This window comes from Microcebus murinus, chromosome 3 (genome assembly GCF_040939455.1).
Source record: "Microcebus murinus isolate Inina chromosome 3, M.murinus_Inina_mat1.0, whole genome shotgun sequence".
Taxonomy (NCBI): domain Eukaryota; kingdom Metazoa; phylum Chordata; class Mammalia; order Primates; family Cheirogaleidae; genus Microcebus; species Microcebus murinus.
Genome location: NC_134106.1, coordinates 15,994,521 through 16,012,101, shown reverse-complemented (window position 1 = coordinate 16,012,101; position 17,581 = coordinate 15,994,521). Strand labels below are relative to the sequence as shown.

The 17,581-nt window shown below is 50.2% G+C and overlaps 1 protein-coding gene across 1 annotated transcript; it reads right to left on the bottom strand.

Annotated features, from left to right (window-relative positions):
- Nucleotides 1-13,283: 13,283 nt before the first annotated feature.
- Nucleotides 13,284-15,699, bottom strand: RHOB (ras homolog family member B). Its single transcript, XM_012787714.3, has one exon. It carries the CDS (start codon nt 15,299-15,301, stop codon nt 14,711-14,713), a length of 591 nt encoding a protein of 196 aa, XP_012643168.1. The 5' UTR covers nt 15,302-15,699; the 3' UTR covers nt 13,284-14,710.
- Nucleotides 15,700-17,581: the final 1,882 nt, after the last annotated feature.

Sequence of the window (17,581 nt, the reverse complement as noted above, 5' to 3'; positions counted from 1 at the left end):
ATCTCTGATTCCACTTGGAATTCCTAGTTATGAGCACAGGGCCTGGCATAAGGCAGGTTGTTCAATACAGAGGCGGTGACAAATGAACAATAAAATGAAAGAACAAAAACTCATAAAACCTACTGAGGTTATTTGTGAATGTCCTGAAAATATGCCATGTCCCATGCAGTTATTCGTCAGATGTTTAATCTGAGTGAATGTTTACTTAATACCTAAAATATCTTAAGAACTTTATGTTGGAGAGAGAACAGGAGCCTGGGAGGAAGGTGCTCTGGGTTTTTTTTGTTTGTTTTTGTTTTTTAATTTACTTATTTAGAGACAGGGTCTTACTATGTCGCTGAGGCGGGTCTCAAATTTCTGGGCTCAAGTGATCCTCCTATAGCCTCCAAGTAGCTGGGACTCCTGTGACTTGGGTTTTTTTAGCTTTAAAACACAACTTGGACTTAATTCTGTTCTGGATGACTATGTGACCTGGGGCAGCCACCAAGCCTCAGTGGGCGCCAGTTTTCCATATTTAAAATAAGGAGGTGGGACCTAATGACCTTGGATGTCCTTCTCATTTCTGGCAGTGTATGAATATTAAAATCAATAATATCTTATTATTAAAAACCAATTCTTATAATGGCAGTGACTTTGACATTGTAAAGATCTACCTTCCCAATCCTTTGCTCATTAACTTGCAATATCCACTTTTAGTTTTCCAAGATGCAGTAGCAAAGGTTAAGAACTACCCTGCGCCCCTTTTCAAATCTGATACTTATCCTGTAGGTGAGACCTGGCCTTGGCCAGAAGGGCTCAGGGAAGAGAAACATAGGGGCATATCAGCATGAATCCTTATCAGACACCCTGAATTACATCTGGAAACACAGAGAAGCAGCCTTTCAAAGACACTGTGAACCCCACTGGCTCCACTCTGGGCTCCATTCCAAAGCAGCAATAAACAGCGACTCCCTGGGTCCCCTTCCCAAGCCCAGCCATGCTCTGCTGGGTTCCAGAGGCAGAGGAAGGTGGCCATACTCAGGATTGAGTGAGACTCTGCCAATGGCCAGCCCATTCTGCCAGACATACAGCAGGTACAGATCCCTGGGATGCAGAGACCCCCACCCCACCATGAGGCTGGGGACCCCACAGGTATGAAAACCCAGTGATGTCCCTAAGAGAAACGAATAGGGCTCCGGGCACTGCCGGAGGGCCCCAGCCTACCGAGATCAAGGTTCTTGAACCAGAGAGAAAGAAAAATCACCCCACCATAAGAGATGCTCTATTGTCAGTAAACTTCTTCTTGAGGCAAAAGAATCCTCAGGTTTAGTGCGAAAAAGCTAGAAAGTGACTGGCATCATCTAAGGGTACCTGGGTGGGGGGGGACACTTAATGTCCTCCAACCCAGACAGGGAAATGCCCCAAGTTCCTTGAAAGGGCAAGGAGGAGGGTTCCTGTGAGAACCATGCTCATGAGGCCACTGTTTACAAAGTGTTCCGTAAACGTGTCCCATGGTAGGGAGAGAGCCTGCTCCTTGCCAGGGACAGGAGCACAGCAGAGACAAGAGATGTGAGGTCACTGGCAATGGCCACTCGCCACTCCCTGAGGTCACTTCGGGCCAGGCGGCGCCAAGCAACAGAAGCAACTGGAGGTTGGGGCCAGGCAGAAAAGGGAGCAGCACCTCAGATCCCTCGCGGCCTCCCTGTCTTCTGTGAGCCGCCCACAGCCCTGCACGGAAGTCACTTTGCCAGGGGGCATCCAGAGCCAAGCACCTTCCTTACCTCTGCTGGCCTGCGCTGTGGACCGACAGTGTCCACTTCTGTGGGCAGAACCAGCCACATACCTCGCTGACCCAGTACAAAGTGAAAATGCAGTGCCCCTTGTTCAAAAATTATTAAGAATTTCAAGAATTTGGTTAAACCAAGTTCAGGGCCCTTCTGAGCTCATGTCTATGAAGTTGGCGGGGTCTGTGTGGGTAACCTGGGTCTACATAAGCCCTTTCCTTTGTAGTTCACCTTAATGGCTTAAGGACAAGTTAATCGTAAACATTTCCAATCTGCTTTAAAAAAAAAAACTACAACAACTCAAGAACGTCCATTCCACAAATGTGTATGGAGTACCTACCTCATGCCAGGCACTATTCAAGCCACTGGGGATACAGCAGCGAACAAAGACTGTGTCACGTGGTGCTTAACTTCTAGCAGGGCAAGAAGCATCTTGCTTCAGTTCCTCCCAAAAGGACTTGCAGGCCAGCAGCCTCTGCGTTAGCATCTTCATGCATCAACCTGTACCACCCAGAGCGTGGTACAGTTTAACACTAAATTGTTCTTTGAATTTTTTCCACATATGTTATCTTTGCCTTCACGGCAGGGCCCTGAGCTCTTTGTCTTACAGGAAAGGTCCTCAGTCTGTCCATCATTCAACAAATGTTTACTGAGTGCTTGTGCCAGGCCCGGGTCTGGATGCTGGGACTACAGATAATTGCAAGACCCAGTCCCCGTACGCTCGGAGGCCACACCTTCCATGGGAGACGTATAATCACTGGCTACTCTAAGGAAGGCTGAGAACGGTAATAAAGGAAAGAAGGTTGTGTTTTGAGCAGGAGAGGGAGATAGAGGAGGTCAGGAAAGGCAGATGACATTTGAGCTCTGCTTTGAACTCTTGGTGGGGGCAAAGCACAGGCCTGTCCCTTCCTGGGGGGCCTCTCCAAGGAGCACCCACTAGCTAGCTCCAGGCTTCCGATTATAACAGCCCTGGCCCCTGTTCTGTTTACTGACACCCCCAGACGTTGCAGGGGTCATTGCCACAGGGAGCTCGCAGGGATGGGGAGTTTAGCTGGGGGCTCAGCTGTCCCCCGGCACCTTTTCACACATAGGCGTACCACCCCCATGCATGGGATTGACCAGGCAGCCTTGGGTGATTTTCCACGCGGGCTGCCCAGCCAGCTTTCGACAAAGCGCTGGTGAAGCCAGAGAAGGGGAGGGACACAGGGAGAGATGGGGTGACCATAAGACCTTCATTTTAGGAATCAAGTGAGAGAGGGTACACCTTCATACCTTCTTCTTCCCACCAGCTCCGGGACCAGAGCAGCACAGGCCCAGCAGGATAAGCTAGACCAAGACGGGCTTTATCTCTTAAAGTTACAAAGACCGTGTTTAAGAAAAGGCAGGAGGTCTCCCTAAGAGCAAGCCCCGGCCCCAGCTTGGGGAAGAGCTCTCAGGTGCCCTTGGCCCTGAGCTCTGAGCCCATCCTGCTGCTCCCACTGCAAAGCCGCGTACTCGCAGTGCACGGTAAGCCCTGCACCCTGCACCAGCGACACACATCCAGGCGGGTCACAGGGCTAATGACAGGTAGTGGAACCAGCCTAACTACCAGGGCCCAGGGGTCCAGATGGGAGCGAGATCAAATCCTATGTATAGATCTGGAGCCCGTCTGCCCTTGAGAGGGGACTAAAGAAAGTCACTTCATCCCGGCCTGAACCTCTTCCTGGTGGCCCCAAGCTCTCCCTACTCCTAGGACTAACCAGGATCTAGGCCTGGTCAGTGCCCTCCAGGAACCAGGTCCAGATCCAGCTCCGGCCCTCCTCCTTGAACTCAAATGGCCTTTTAACTCTGGACCTAGTGACAAAGGAGCAGCCTGACAGACTTACTACGGTTCTGAGGGGATGAGTCAGACCCTGGCTCGGGGATCCATTCCAGACGCCTGTTTCCAGCCCAAGCTCTGAAATCAGACTTGCTGCTTCCAAACAAGGTGAGCCAAGTGACCGACTGACCTCACCTTCCACTGCTGGCTGCCAGAGCGCAACCTCCCCAGGCCTGGAAATCACCGGCTACAGACCCCGGCTTTTGGCCCAGACTCCTCAGAACTTGGCATTTGGCATAGTTGAGTCAATTCGGGCATCTATTTCTAAGTCACCTGGGGAAAAAACCTACCAAACTGAGACGGGAACAGCCAAATCTCCATTCAGCAGTCGGCCCTCCCCAAAATACTGCCCAGATGCTGCCGAGGTCAAGCATTACCAGGAACTCAAGTTCAAGGTCAGCTTTCTGAAAAATGTGAGAGGGTAAACACAGAGGGATTTACCTTGAATGAGAATTTCCACACTGCAACCACTGCCCTGTCCTTCTGCCCCTGAAGATATGGTTTTCTGTTCTTTTTTAACAAGAAAGTAAAAAAAAACAACATTGCAGCCAACCCTGAACAAAGGCCTCTCCCCCAGTCTAATCCTGCAGTCTAATTAAGCTTGGCTTCTACCTCTGTGCCAGGAGAACCAGTTTGTCCAGACTTAAAGTGATTACCAGTTCACTTGCGGTGGGTTCGGAAAACTCCTGCAGAAATGGAGCTCTGGGCTCTTACTCTCCAAGGTACTGCGGTCAGATGATCATGTCTCCTAACTTCTTTGTTTTCTGTTCCATGGTGGAGTCTGACAGTTTTGCTGAGCTGCATAAGAAGCAGGGACTCGCTTTCTCAGGTTACAAATGCAGCAGCTGCGTCCTGGGCCTGATAAACGTGGGCTTTGCACACACGGGACAATGGCTGGATCTTTTTAGCACACATTTCTTCATCACTTAGGGGTGTACAGCATTTTTCCTGGCATTTGCTTTGCCTGGACAAGTTACCAAGTCCTTCCATCTGTGGCTATGTCCACAAGGCGAGGGTGGGCAGGCTCTCTGTGACTTTGTGCACGGGCCAGCCTGCTCCTCATTATAAGTCATCGGGACCATGGACTAGTATAGTGCCAGCCTCTGCTGAGGACTCGTGGGCACCCTGCTCCTAGAAAGAAAGCCTGCTGGGCCCCAGACCCCAGGAGCCTCAGTTTCTGCCAGCATTTTCCTGGGGCCTGAATGGTGGACACTTCTTCCCTGGGTGAACTCCCTGCCAAATTCATCCTATGCAATCCTCAGAATCTCCAGTTTATCAAGAGCCCTCTGAGCTCAAGCTATTATTCATAACTTAGTAGTTGCCAAGCACTTTCCAAGTGCCAGCTCCTGAGCAAGATGCTGAGGTCGCAAAAATGAGTATGATGTGGTCCCCTGAGGAGCCTACAGTTGAAAAAGTCCTTGATAAACAAGAGAGTTGTTGTTATCATCTACTCACGTATTCAACAAAATTTATTCCACTTCTACTTTGTGCTTAAGGTACTAAGAGGAATCCACTTGAGAGAAGGTAATCAAGATTTATTGAGGACTTAGAATGAGCTGGGCACTGTGCCAAGTACTTGGTTTGATCTTGTTTAATCTTCAAAATTATTTTACAAATAAAGAACCTGAGGCAGTTGAAGGTAAAAGTAATTGGCCCAAGAATGCACAGACAGTAACAGACAGAGCCGGGCTGCTGCCTGTGAGCTGCAATTTTCCCGCTAAACTGCACTACCGGTCCTACAGCAGAAGGGGTGAAACAAGACGATGGGATAGGTGTTGTTAAGGCGGGGGACACCCCCTCCCGCTCCACTGCTAGCACTTGTTCTTGAAGTCCCCAGAAAATTCCATGAACTGTGTTCTCTTCAGTCACCCCGCTGGGGATGAGAGGGTTGCACACGCCCGGGGTGGATCTGTGGCCCCAGCTCCAGCTGCTTCCAGGCCTCCTCTGCACCTGCTCGTGGTGGTGCCAGGCGTTCTGAATCCCCTTGGTTTACTGGTGAGACTGCCCGCCAGTGGGTCACCATGTTATAGAAACGGATCAGATCACATCAGCCTGCTAGAAAACTCTTGGCCTCCTAAGCCTGGTTAGCACTTTTTTCCATTGAATTGTTTAAACGTTCATTGCATTTCATCTTTATTTGTTCTTTCAGATTTGGCAGGTAACCAACTATACACTCTGTCACTTCTACCATTACCCATAAAGTTAAAACTTTGAACAATTCTCTGTTGGCACAGCTAAACCCACCTCAGAGAACCCAAGCTGGCTAACTCACGTTGGTGTTATTGTATGCATTTAGTCTGGGTCTCCGTTTGGCCTACAATTCTAGACATCCTTGGAGGGAATTTGTAGCCACAGAATGCTCAACCTAAATGAAGGAGGATGGGTGGATCTGCCCATTTACAGACTTGGCCTGGTTATGCGACCAGTATCGGAGTTTCCCATATTTGGCCATTACTGGAGTATATATTTTACAAGCAATTTTTTTAGCCCTCATATAAATACTATTTTTTATGCTGTCAGAGTTGTGTTTAAAACTTTTCTACCATTAAATGGCAAATGCACTTTTGCATTCCTTTTAGGTGCCTCCAGAAGGTTTCGATTGTTTATCCAAAGGTCAAACAAGCTCTGGAATTAAATGGAATCAATCATTAACAAAGCGACGAGAAACTCGCTTCCCGTAACATTTGTTTCTTCCCTTTTCAGGATTGAAGGGAGAAGAAAAATAACTCCGAATGACAGCCAAAGGGTAGAGATCACACACAGTCATAAAAGCCCATGGCCTGCTTCCTTTAGGCCTTGGGATTGTACTTTCAATGACAATTTCTGGAATGAAGAACGTGGAGCAGTCATGCTAAGCTTCTAACCTGGAATCCAAATCTGCCCAGCTCTTCTGACTCTGACAGCTCAGCCCACAGCGACAGCAGCTGAGCACATCCTGCCACCCAGGTGGTCCTGCGGGGAGGCAGGTGTGGCCTGCAGCCCTGGAAATGCAGTCCTGCTGCACGCTCCGCTCCCCCTCCCCGCAGGGTCCCCAGGAGTATTCCCCCAGGGACCTTGTTGGGTTGAGCAGTTGTGCATTTTTGCTAGGGGTGGGGTATAGAGAAAGCCTTTTCTCCGTTGGTGCCAGTGCTCAAAGCCTGACCTTAAAGGAGAACTTTCTTAACTTCCTGGGACTCAGGGATCCCAAGGAGCCCAGCCATTGTCTCCCTCTTCTTCCTCTCATTGCCCACAGCAGCTGTTCCAAACCTTCATCACTTCCTCAGGTCTCTTAGAAGTTGCTGCTCCTTAAATTTCTGTCCTTTCTTTAATTAACTCCTTCGCTCAACTACTAATTGAGGTCCTAGGATATGTCAAGCACTGTCCCGGGCAGTAGAGACACAGCAGGGAACGAGCAGAATTCCTGACTCGTGGGATTCCAGCCTCACTCTTGTCATGGCACTTCTGGTCTAGCTTAAAGTCCATTGTCATTCCGAGTACTCTTCCTGGGTCATCTCCTCCTTTCTCCAGGGCTTTGGTTACCACCTGTCCCCTGGTGGCTCCCTCCCTCCTCAGCTGACCCAGAGATCCCTCCAACCTGGCCAGACAGCGTCCGTCACACGGGCATCCTGACTGTGGTTCGCAATGAGGAAAACAACCTCCTTGTGAATAAATGGTTGAACAGCACAACCAAGACTCTTATCCCAGAGCTCCTTCATCCTGGGCATGCTCACTCTGCTCCCAGCTGGAACCGCCGTGGTGGGAACCCTCAGGAACTGTGCTTCCCCTTCCCCCCAGCCTGGCATGGATAACATTCTTCCCTCCAATCTCCACAGCAGTGCTAAAGTCAGGCTAGAATATTTGGCAAAACTTCATTGAAGGTTCCAAGAGAATCGAAGAGAATTAACTGTCCGACAGGCGTACCTTATAATTAGCTATTTGATACGGTTTCTCCTAGAGTCCACTAGCCTGGACGGCCCTCGCTGGGTCTCTCTGCCTACCCTTGCCACCCACATGGGGCAGAAGTCTCCTGCCCTCCCCGTCCCTTCAGCGCCCAGTGACACCTGGCCACATCTAGATTGTGCTCTCGGAGAGGGGCTGAGCTCCTTTCCTTGCTTTCTGAGGTCCACTTTCTAAAGCCACCGTTCCTATCCCAGGATGTGCTTCTTCCTAGGAAGGCTGGTCTGATGAAGTCCCCTCCCATCAGGGAGACTTTCTTCATTCATAGGGACTGTGGCCTTTCTGCATGACCTGAACAGGACACAGTAGTCTAAATCCATACAGATGGTACTCAGATTATGGTGTGGGAGGGATGAGGGAGGTTCAGAGGACCGTGGTCATTTGTAAAGATACCTTGCACTCAATATCAAACCCAAACTCAACACATCCTTCTAGTGCCCTCCCCAACATCTGCTCATCTTCTGCTTATTCTTACCTTACAGACTGTTCTTATCTTACCTTATATTACCTCTAAGTCACCCAGGCCAGAGCCCTGGGGGTCGTCGTGGTGCCTCCCACTCAGATCTACCTCCTAAATGTCCTTCCACTCTGCCACCTCCTCGCCACGTCCACACTGTGCATCTCGGGCCCTCTCATCTCCACCGGGGCCAGGGAAGAGTCTTCTTCATTAGTCTTCCTGCCTCTGGTCTTCCCTCCTCCAATCCACCCCCACACTGCAGTCAGTGTGACCTTTCTCAAATCAGAATCTCACCATATGTATGATATTGTTGTCCTGGGGCCAGACTACCTGCATCAAATCTGTACAAGTTTTGTGACCAAGAGCAAGTTGCTTAACCTCTCCATGGCTCAGTTTCCTCTGGCACTTGTCTCAGAGTTGTTGCAGAGATTGTGGTCAGCTGCTTCCAAAATTGCCCCCAGCTGAGGGCAGTGGCTCACACACCTCTAATCCTAGCACTTTGGGAGGCTGCGGTAGGAGGCTCACTGAAGGCCAAGCATTCAAGACCAACCTGGGCAGCATAGCAAGACCCCATTTCTACAAAAAATAAAAAAAATTAGGCAGGCATGGTGGCATATGCCTGTAGTCCCAGATACTTAGGAGGCTGAGGCAGGAGGATCTCTTGAGCCCAGGAGTTCAAAGTTGCAGTGAGCTATGATCAGGACATTGCACTCCAGCCTGGGCAACAGAGCAAGACCTTGTCTCTTATTTTTTTATAAAATAAAATAGCTCCCAAAGATCCCCTCTTCTGGTATTCATGTCCTTGTACAATCCCCTCCCATTGAGTGTGGACCGGACCCAGTTACTTATTTCTAATAAATAGAATACAGTGAAGTGAATTGATGGGATGGCACTTCTGAGACTGGGTTATAAAAGACTGACTTCTACCTCGCTCACGCTCTCTCTTGCTTACTCTGAGGAAACGAGCCACCCTGGTGAGACCCGCCCTGTGGATAGGCCCACACGGCAGGGAACGGAGGGCAGCCTCAGCCAGGGAGAAACTGAATCCTGCCAGCAGCCACATGAGTGAGCTCGGGAGCAGATTCTTCGCCAGGTAAGCCTCAAGATAAATGCAGCCCCAGCCAACACCTTGCGTAGAGCTTCCTGAGACACCCTCAGCCAGAGGACCCAGCTAAACTGTGCCTCAACGCCTGACTCACAGAAACTGTAAGGTAATACATTTTGTTCTAAGCCACTGAGTTTTAGAATAATTTGTTATACAGCAATAGATTACTATTAATAATATAAGGATTTAATAAAATAATACAGATAAAGGGCTTAGAACAGTGCCTGGTGCATAGTCAATAAATATAAGCTGTTACCATCATCATCATCACTTGCTTAGGCTGAAAACTCTACCAGGGGAGGGATGATGCCTGTTTCTTTGCATACTGTATCCCAGGCTCCTAGCATAGAGTGAGACCCAGAGTCTTTTAGTCAACAATAAATATTTGTTGACTAAAAGAATGAACATGCACCAGGATTCAGTAAAGGTATTAAAAATAAATAAATAAAAGAATGAACAGGAAGGAATGAACTGAGATCCTCTAGGCTCTTATCTCCCATGCCCAAATAGGGGCTTCTGAGAGTTGGGGGCAGTCTGAGAGCCCAGGTTCTCCCCCCAGCCAGAAGATGGACCAGATAAAGTGGTGAGGAGCGGAGGAGCTGGGGCACAAGGCCCCTTTGTGGCCCCACAGTCTCCTGGAGGCCAGGGCGTGTGTTTCCCAGGGTGTAGGTGATCACAAAGCAAACCTTTGTGCCACATCCCTGGAAGGCACAGAGGAAACAATGAAACCTTCATCACCAGCCTTCTCTCCTGGCCTGCCAGGTAGGTCCCTGTGTTGTGGACAGGGAGGGACTGGAGAGGCTGTGTTTGACTTGGCTGGGTAATATCATTTTTCTTGACTGAAGAAATACATGCTAGAGGGACTAAAAGCAGAAAGTAGTTCTCACCCAAGAGAGCTTTATTCCCCAGAGGTCAGGCCCCTGGGGAAACAGTGACAAAATGAAGCTGTACATATCACTGGTGTACAATGGCGTGGTGGATCACGCCTGTAATCCTAGCACTCTGGGAGGTTGAGGAGGGTGGATCGCTCAAGGTCAGGAGTTTGAAACCAGCCTGAGCAAGAGTGAGACCCCGTCTCTACTAAAAATAGAAATAAATTAATCAACCAACTAAAAATATATAGAAAAAAATGAGCCGGGCATGGTGGCACGTGCCTGTAGTCCCAGCTACTCGGGAGGCTGAGGCAGAAGGATTGCTTGATCCCAGGAGTTTGAGTTTGCTGTGAGCTAGGCTGACGCCACGGCACTCTACCCCAGGCAAAAGAGTGAAACTCTGTCTCAAAAAAAAAAAAAAAAAGACTCAGCTCAAATGTCTCCTCTGTGACACCTTCGCCAATGTTCCAGGCAAACCTAGGCACTTCCATCCTGGGGTCCTGTTGTGCCCTTGGCTAACATCCATCAGAGAATGCCATATTTCAGGACTTGGTGGACACATTCCTGCAACTGCCTGCCCTGCCCGGTTATGAGTGAGCTCCTGGGGGGCAAGGACTGAGTCGTATTCCTTTTGTATTCCCATCTCATTGAGCTCATAGAGTAGGTGCCAATGCATGCTGTTGCATTCTGAATGCAGTAATGGATGCAGGAATGGCAGAACTAAATCACTAGAAGGTCATTAAACCTCTTTTGGTATAAGAATGTGAGGAAAAGAAGATAGGGATTATGTGTGGTTCATCCTAAAAGGAAAGCTCTCTGGGAGCTCTGTACTCCCTGGGGTATGGAAGTCAAGACTACAGGGCCAACCCTGTAAGTCTGCGGAATTTGATCTATTTTCATAGGAAACCAACCTCCCTCTGCACATTGACAAGGCCTCTGCCTCATTCCAAGCCAGTCGTTCTCAAAGTGTGGTCCCCAAACCAGCAGCATCAATGTCATTTAGGACCTTGTTAGAAATTCAAATTCTTGAACCCCACCCCAGACCTACTAGAACAGAAACTCTGGGGTTAGGCCCAACAGTCTGTGTTACAACCCACCCTCCATGTGATTCTAATGCACACTTGAGTTTCAAAACCACAGTTTAAGGAGTAGGTGAAATCATACCTAATAGGTGCAATGTATGCTATCTGGGTGATAGACACATTTTATAACTTTGATTCAAGCAGTACAAAAGCAATTCATGTAACCAAAATATTTGTACCCTTGTAATATTCTGAAATAAAAAATAAAGAAGTAAATCCTGTGCTTATGTGACAAAAAAAAAAGAAGAAAAAAAAATAAAGAAGGAAAACCACAGTTCACAGTTCAAGGTCTACTGAAATACATGTGAAAAAAACCTTAGAAATACAATTCAGATTGATTTAAGATTAAGATTAAAGGAGAACCCAAGACAATGCCCTTTGCTATAAAATGCCCAGGATCAATGAAACGCCCCACTATTTTCCACAGAACAGTTCAACAGGCAATTAAATCAACTCAGCACATTTACTTTAAATGTGCAAAATGAATTTTCATATTCTACAAGTAACACCAGATGTTTTACCTCTTTTTCCTAATTGATTTTCCAGCCTACAGCAATTCGTCTTTATATTTTCCAGTTGGATCCTAATGCAGCAAGAAGAGTGTGTTCCAGCAGGATTATTAAATGCCATGCATTTTAAAACAAGCATAACTCAGGCCGCCATGTGTCATCTGAGTGTTTGTCTCCCCAAAATATAAGAAACAGACAGCTCTAGGTACCAGGCAGATTTGAACAGGCAGGAAACCTTGAAAAGGCCCTTTCAGGGGGTTGGGTCTCCAGGCTCTTGGCTGGTTGCAAAGCTGAGTCCTGGGCATTCAGCCCAAGCCCCAGCTCTTCCCCCACAGATCCTGCACTCCCTGGTACCAAAGGATTTGCTAGCTGTAAAACCTGCAAATAAACATTCTGGTTTTCAATGGGAAGTTTTGTCTTTAAAATGAAAAAGAAAAAGTAGGCTGTGAGTGGCCTAGGGGCCCAGGAGGGAGTGAGGCAGTTGCTCAAAGAAGCCACCCTGTCTTGTTCTGCTCCTGGAGGAAGGAGCCCAAACAATCCCCCCTGTTGACCAATGCCTGCCCAGCCCAGCAGGAGGCCCAGTTATTGCCCGGGTTTCAGTGGGTGAAAGGTCACCACCGACCAGGTTTTCTCCACTCAACAAAAGCCCTTAGGAGTCTGGGGGAAGACTGGGAACCCAAAGCCTCAGGCTTTGAAGCAAAACAACTTCAAAAGAGATCTTCTCAGCCGGTGCCCTGGGTGTGGGAGGGAAGGGGGAGGAGAAGGTGGCAATAAGTGCTAGAAACCCAGAAAGTGCTGATTCAAAAACAAAAACCACTTTCTTAGGTCTAGTTGGAGAGGTTGGCACTGTCAGATACCTTCCCTGGAAGCTGCTGAGCCCTGGCAGGTTTCAGCCGTCACACCTGCAGCAGGATTTGACTGTGGTCTCCAAGTATAAATCAGCCTGTCTAGTTCTAAGAACCACTGTAGCAAGGCAGTGTCTACCATTAGAGCTCATCATGCTTGAACCCTCAAATGTGGCTGCTCCATCTTTAAACAACCACCCCAAACATCCAGTGTTCTGTCCATAATACGGCCCTTCTCCATACTTAGAATAAAGCATTTTACGTTTCCTTGGCAGATGAAAATTAGATAGTATAAGAAAACTCAGCTCCATATCTGAACTTCCCCTCCACTCCCACTCAGGAGTTCCAGTCCCAAAGATGACCACCTACAGTCTCCTGGGGTGCTGCGTAACCCCTGATGCTCCACAGGAAACTCAGTAACCAGCCTTCCAGAGGCAGAGCCTGGCCCCACGCCAGTGATTAGCAAAAAAACATTATCTAGACTTAAAATGCACAAATGACAACTTTTCAAGTTTCAAAGAATAAGCAAAGCCAAGCGATAGACTTAGACACACAAGTGTTTTTAACACATATAGAGAAAATAAAATTAGCCCCACCTAATAGGACCGAGTACATATTAAGTCAAAGGTTTTTGCCCTGGTGTCTAGGTAACCCAATCATTTTCCTCTAGGACGGTGACAGGAACAACCTGCTCTCCCCTCAGTCACCCAACCCCTCCCCCAATACCCACACACACCCCCAAAGGACCTCATCCTCACAAAGTAAATGGAGCTGGTGGCAAAGACCCCACTAAGAATTTTTCCTTTGTCCCAAACTCACAAGGATACCTTTACACACTATTAAACCACAAGAGCCATTTTATAAATGTCATCATCATAGTCTTTTAATATTTTACATAAAAAACTGTATACACAGCTTATAGAACTTTTATGTAAACATCATAAGCTCACCACTTTGTCATTTGTCAGTTTATTTAAAAAATAAAAAACAAGACAACAATTTAGTAGAAGTACCACTGGGAGGGAGGGGAGGGGAAGAAAATAGGGACAGGTTTATTCTCTCTACAGAGATGCAGAGAAAACTTCACATAGCTTTAGAGACTGCCTTGTGAAAAAAAAATAAGTTTTAAATAGGCCCCAATACTTGTTACTGCCCTTTATCAAAATAGTGTGCATAACCTGCACAAATAAAATCGCAAAACAGTGTTGCTGCCTTTTTCAAGAAAACAAAGCAAAAATTAGTGGGGGTTTTTATCCCTCTCCTTGTTTTTTAAAAGTCATCAACATTTTTTTTAAAAACATCACAAGTGGATGAGGTTACAGCGTACAAGTGTGGTCAGAATGCTACTGTCTTATGCAAATGACAAGTGCATTAAGTGTCAAACAATGAAACAATTGTGCAAAGAATTTCTTCCCAAAGAAAAACCAAGTTTTAGCTTTTAAATAAATCAAATAACATCAGTTTCTTGGACTAAACAATTTTCACTTGTAGGACAGGCACAAAGTTCGCTTATGGCAAAAACAAGCCCGCAGTGCACCCTCTCTGCTCCCGCCGGTGGCTGGTGAGGGCTTCGCCCGGGGCTGGCCCGCAGGAGACGCTGTGTCCGGAGGCTGTGTCCTCTCAGCCCCAAGTCAGTTGCAAATGTCTTCCCCAGGAGTTGGAAAGATGACCAAGTCCTGTTCCTTCTTGGATGGGCGCCTGACCCAGCCAGGGCCGGAGCTGTTTTAGCGCCCTGGTCACTCCACCCACCACCACCATTAAATATCATCTTACCTCCGAAAATAAAATTATATCTATATTTATATAACATCCCCCCATCCTCCCTGCCCTCCCCTCCCGCAGTTCCCGGGGTCTATGTTACAGACAAGGGGTCGCAGGCGCTGGCTGGTTAAGGGCGAACATCTGATGGGGCGCGGCCACACTCGGGCGCCAATCTCGCCCCCGGGGACCAGAGGTGGGGGTGGGGTGAAAATGGGGCGAAGGGAGTCGAACAGACATACAGCCACACACTCTGAGGCCTGACTCTTCAGAAAAGCATGCTCGGGGGACCCTTGGCACTCAGCGGGGCGCCCGGGCCTGTGCAACACAGCTGGACGCACACAGACACTGGGAAGGGGCGCCCGGTGCTCACGCCGATTCTCGGAGCGAGCCAGAGCCGCCAGCAGATGCCAGGCAGTCCGGCAGGGTCCTAGGCGGGCGCGGGTCTCCCCTTCTCCGGGATCGTGGGGGACGGGCCCGGGAGGGGAGCCGCGCCGGCAGGGGCAGGCGGGGCGGGCGCTGCCCTCATAGCACCTTGCAGCAGTTGATGCAGCCGTTCTGGGAGCCGTAGCGCTTCTGCAGCGCGGCGCGCGTGGCCGTCTCGAAGACCTCGCGCACGCCCTCCTTGGTCTTGGCTGAGCACTCGAGGTAGTCGTAGGCTTGGATGCGCACGGCCATGGCGCGGCCGTCATCCGTGCGCACGGGTTCCTGCTTCATGCGGGCCAGCTCTGTGCGGACGTGCTCGTCGCTGCGCAGGTCTTTCTTGTTGGCCACCAGGATGATGGGCACGTTGGGGCAGAAGTGCTTCACCTCGGGTACCCACTTCTCGGGGATGTTCTCCAGCGAGTCCGGGCTGTCCACCGAGAAGCACATGAGGATGACGTCGGTGTCTGGGTAGGAGAGCGGCCGCAGGCGGTCGTAGTCCTCCTGGCCCGCCGTATCCCACAGCGCCAGCTCCACCTGCTTGCCGTCCACCTCGATGTCAGCCACATAGTTCTCGAAGACGGTGGGCACGTACACCTCGGGGAACTCATCCTTACTGAACACGATCAGCAGGCACGTCTTGCCACACGCGCCGTCGCCCACCACCACCAGCTTCTTGCGGATGGCCGCCATGAGCGAGCCGGGCCCGGGCAGCAGGAGGGGGCCCGCGAACGCCTCGCTGCCGTCCCGCTCGCCGCTCACTGCTCACCTCGGGCTGCGCGCTGGGGGAGGGTCGCTAGCTGCACCCGGGCCCCGCGGTGGCGCGTTCTCTCGGTGCGCTCCTGCTGCCGCGGCGGGGGCGGTGGGGGCGCGGGGGCATAGGGCGCACCGTGCGTCTGCCGCGCTGCTCCCGGGCGGTGGCCGCTCTGCTCGCCCCGAGCCGGGGGTGGGTGGCTTTGTGCGTAACGGTGGCGCGGGCTGCGGACTCGGCCTAGCTCCCTGCCGGCTCCCTAGGCCTCACCAAGCACACAAGAGAAGAGGAAGCGACGACAGCCTGACTGCGGTGGCAGATGAGGGCTGCGGCCCTAGCGCCCGCTATTTAAAGAGTCCGGCCACTTTCTTAATATAGCCGCCCAATGGGAAGCGAGCCGGCTGAGCTCATCGCTGCGGAGCTCGGGCCTGATTGGCCGCCCGCCGCAGCCCGAAGGCGGGGCCGGGCCAGCTTGATTGACGGCCCAGGCCGCGGGGCTGGGATAGGCGGCGGCAGGGGAGTCTGCGCCGCGGCTGGCGCTGCGGGGCTTTGGCGGCACCAGGGTCCCCGCCTCCGCCGCAGCTTCTGCGCGCTGCGCCGGGGAGTTGGCTGTCTGGAGCCCGCAGGGTGTGGGTGAGCGGCTCCGAGACCGGCGGCACTCTGTGGGGCGTTGGCCACTCCCTCGGTTCAGACTTGCAGCTCTTCCCCGCGAACTCCCGGCGGGTGGTCGGGCCTGTGGGGGAGGGGCGGCTCCTTTAAGGTGGTTTTGTTTTTAAATAAATAGCCACAGACACACACACAGACACACACACACACACACACAGAGACACACACACAGAGACACACACACTTTTGTTTCCAAGCAGGAAGGTTTTTTCCTTTCTTTTGGAGGCTGTTCCTCCTGTGGTCTAAGTCCCCCACCCTGGTACTCGCCCTATGTCAGCCGTAGGTGTGAACCCAGGAGGCGACAGGCTGGCCACTGAGAGGACCTGGCCGAGCCTCCAGGCTCTCCAGGCCGCTGCCCCCCACCTTTCTTAGAGCGGGTCTGGGTCTCTAGGTGAAGATTAAGGGAAGGAGCGCTAAGTGGCTGAGCTTTAGGACAATGAAAAGGGAAGATCGAGCCTAGCCCACTTGAAAGAAGTTACCAGGAGGGAAAGGCAGCCTTGGTCCTGCTTTGCATGATTAACTCTGATCCTGGTCATTAAACCAGAGAACTGTCTAAGATAATATAATAGTACAGTGGAATCCAATCACCCCCAGAAACGGGAGAGTGGGGCTTGGGGGTGGGGACACAGCAAGTTAGTGCCTGGTAGGGTAGACCCCTAGTCTCCTCACTTAATTCACCTATCCCGTGGATCCTGCAGGAGGTGACACTACCTCTGATCTAGAAGTATCTATGTCTATGATATCGGTAGACAGAAGATGGGGGAAGGGGAGGGTCAGAAAGGGCCTCCCAGGAAGGAGGAACAGCTTGAACACAGGCAGAGAGCAGGGAAAGACTAGGGCAAACTCTGGGAATAAGGAATAACGTAGAGTGCTGTACTTGGAGTTGAAACTCGGACTGGGGCTAAGGACCACCTGAATAGGTTTGGCTACATACATCCATCCATCCATCCTAGTGGGAATGGGATGCATATTGGTTTTTCAGCAAAGGAGGAGACACCACACCACATTGAGGTTATTGCCTCATATCTGTCTGGATCTCTGGACTATAAGTTGCTGGCGGCCAGGATTTTTGTCTTATCTCAGCATCTTAAAGACCCAGCACAATGCCTGGCCCTTTGCAGGAGTCACTGGAGGACTGCAGAGAATGAACCCAAATGCTCAGGAACTCAGTTTGAACGTTCTGAGGGTTGCTCACCTCAACTCCAACCTCTGCTTTAACAGGCATCCAACCAAACCCATGCAGCCAGCTGTGGCGGAGCCCTGGTGTTTTCACATACAATTCATGTGTTAAGATCTAGGGCCCCATATGACTCCAAGGATGCAATTAGGTCAAATAAGACAGGAGTGCTGCTCACCCTCATCCTACAGGGAACATCCCATTCAAATGACCAGAAGCACCGTGCTTCCCTCACTCTGAATTAGGTCCACTAAATGCCAGCTTTTTGTTGGTTTGTTTTTGTTTTTCAGATCTAAGGAACTGATCTGTGAGGAAGTAAAGTTTTTTTGGTCATTGGTTTAGGGCTCCAATCTGGACATTTTTTTTAGTTTTTTTTTTG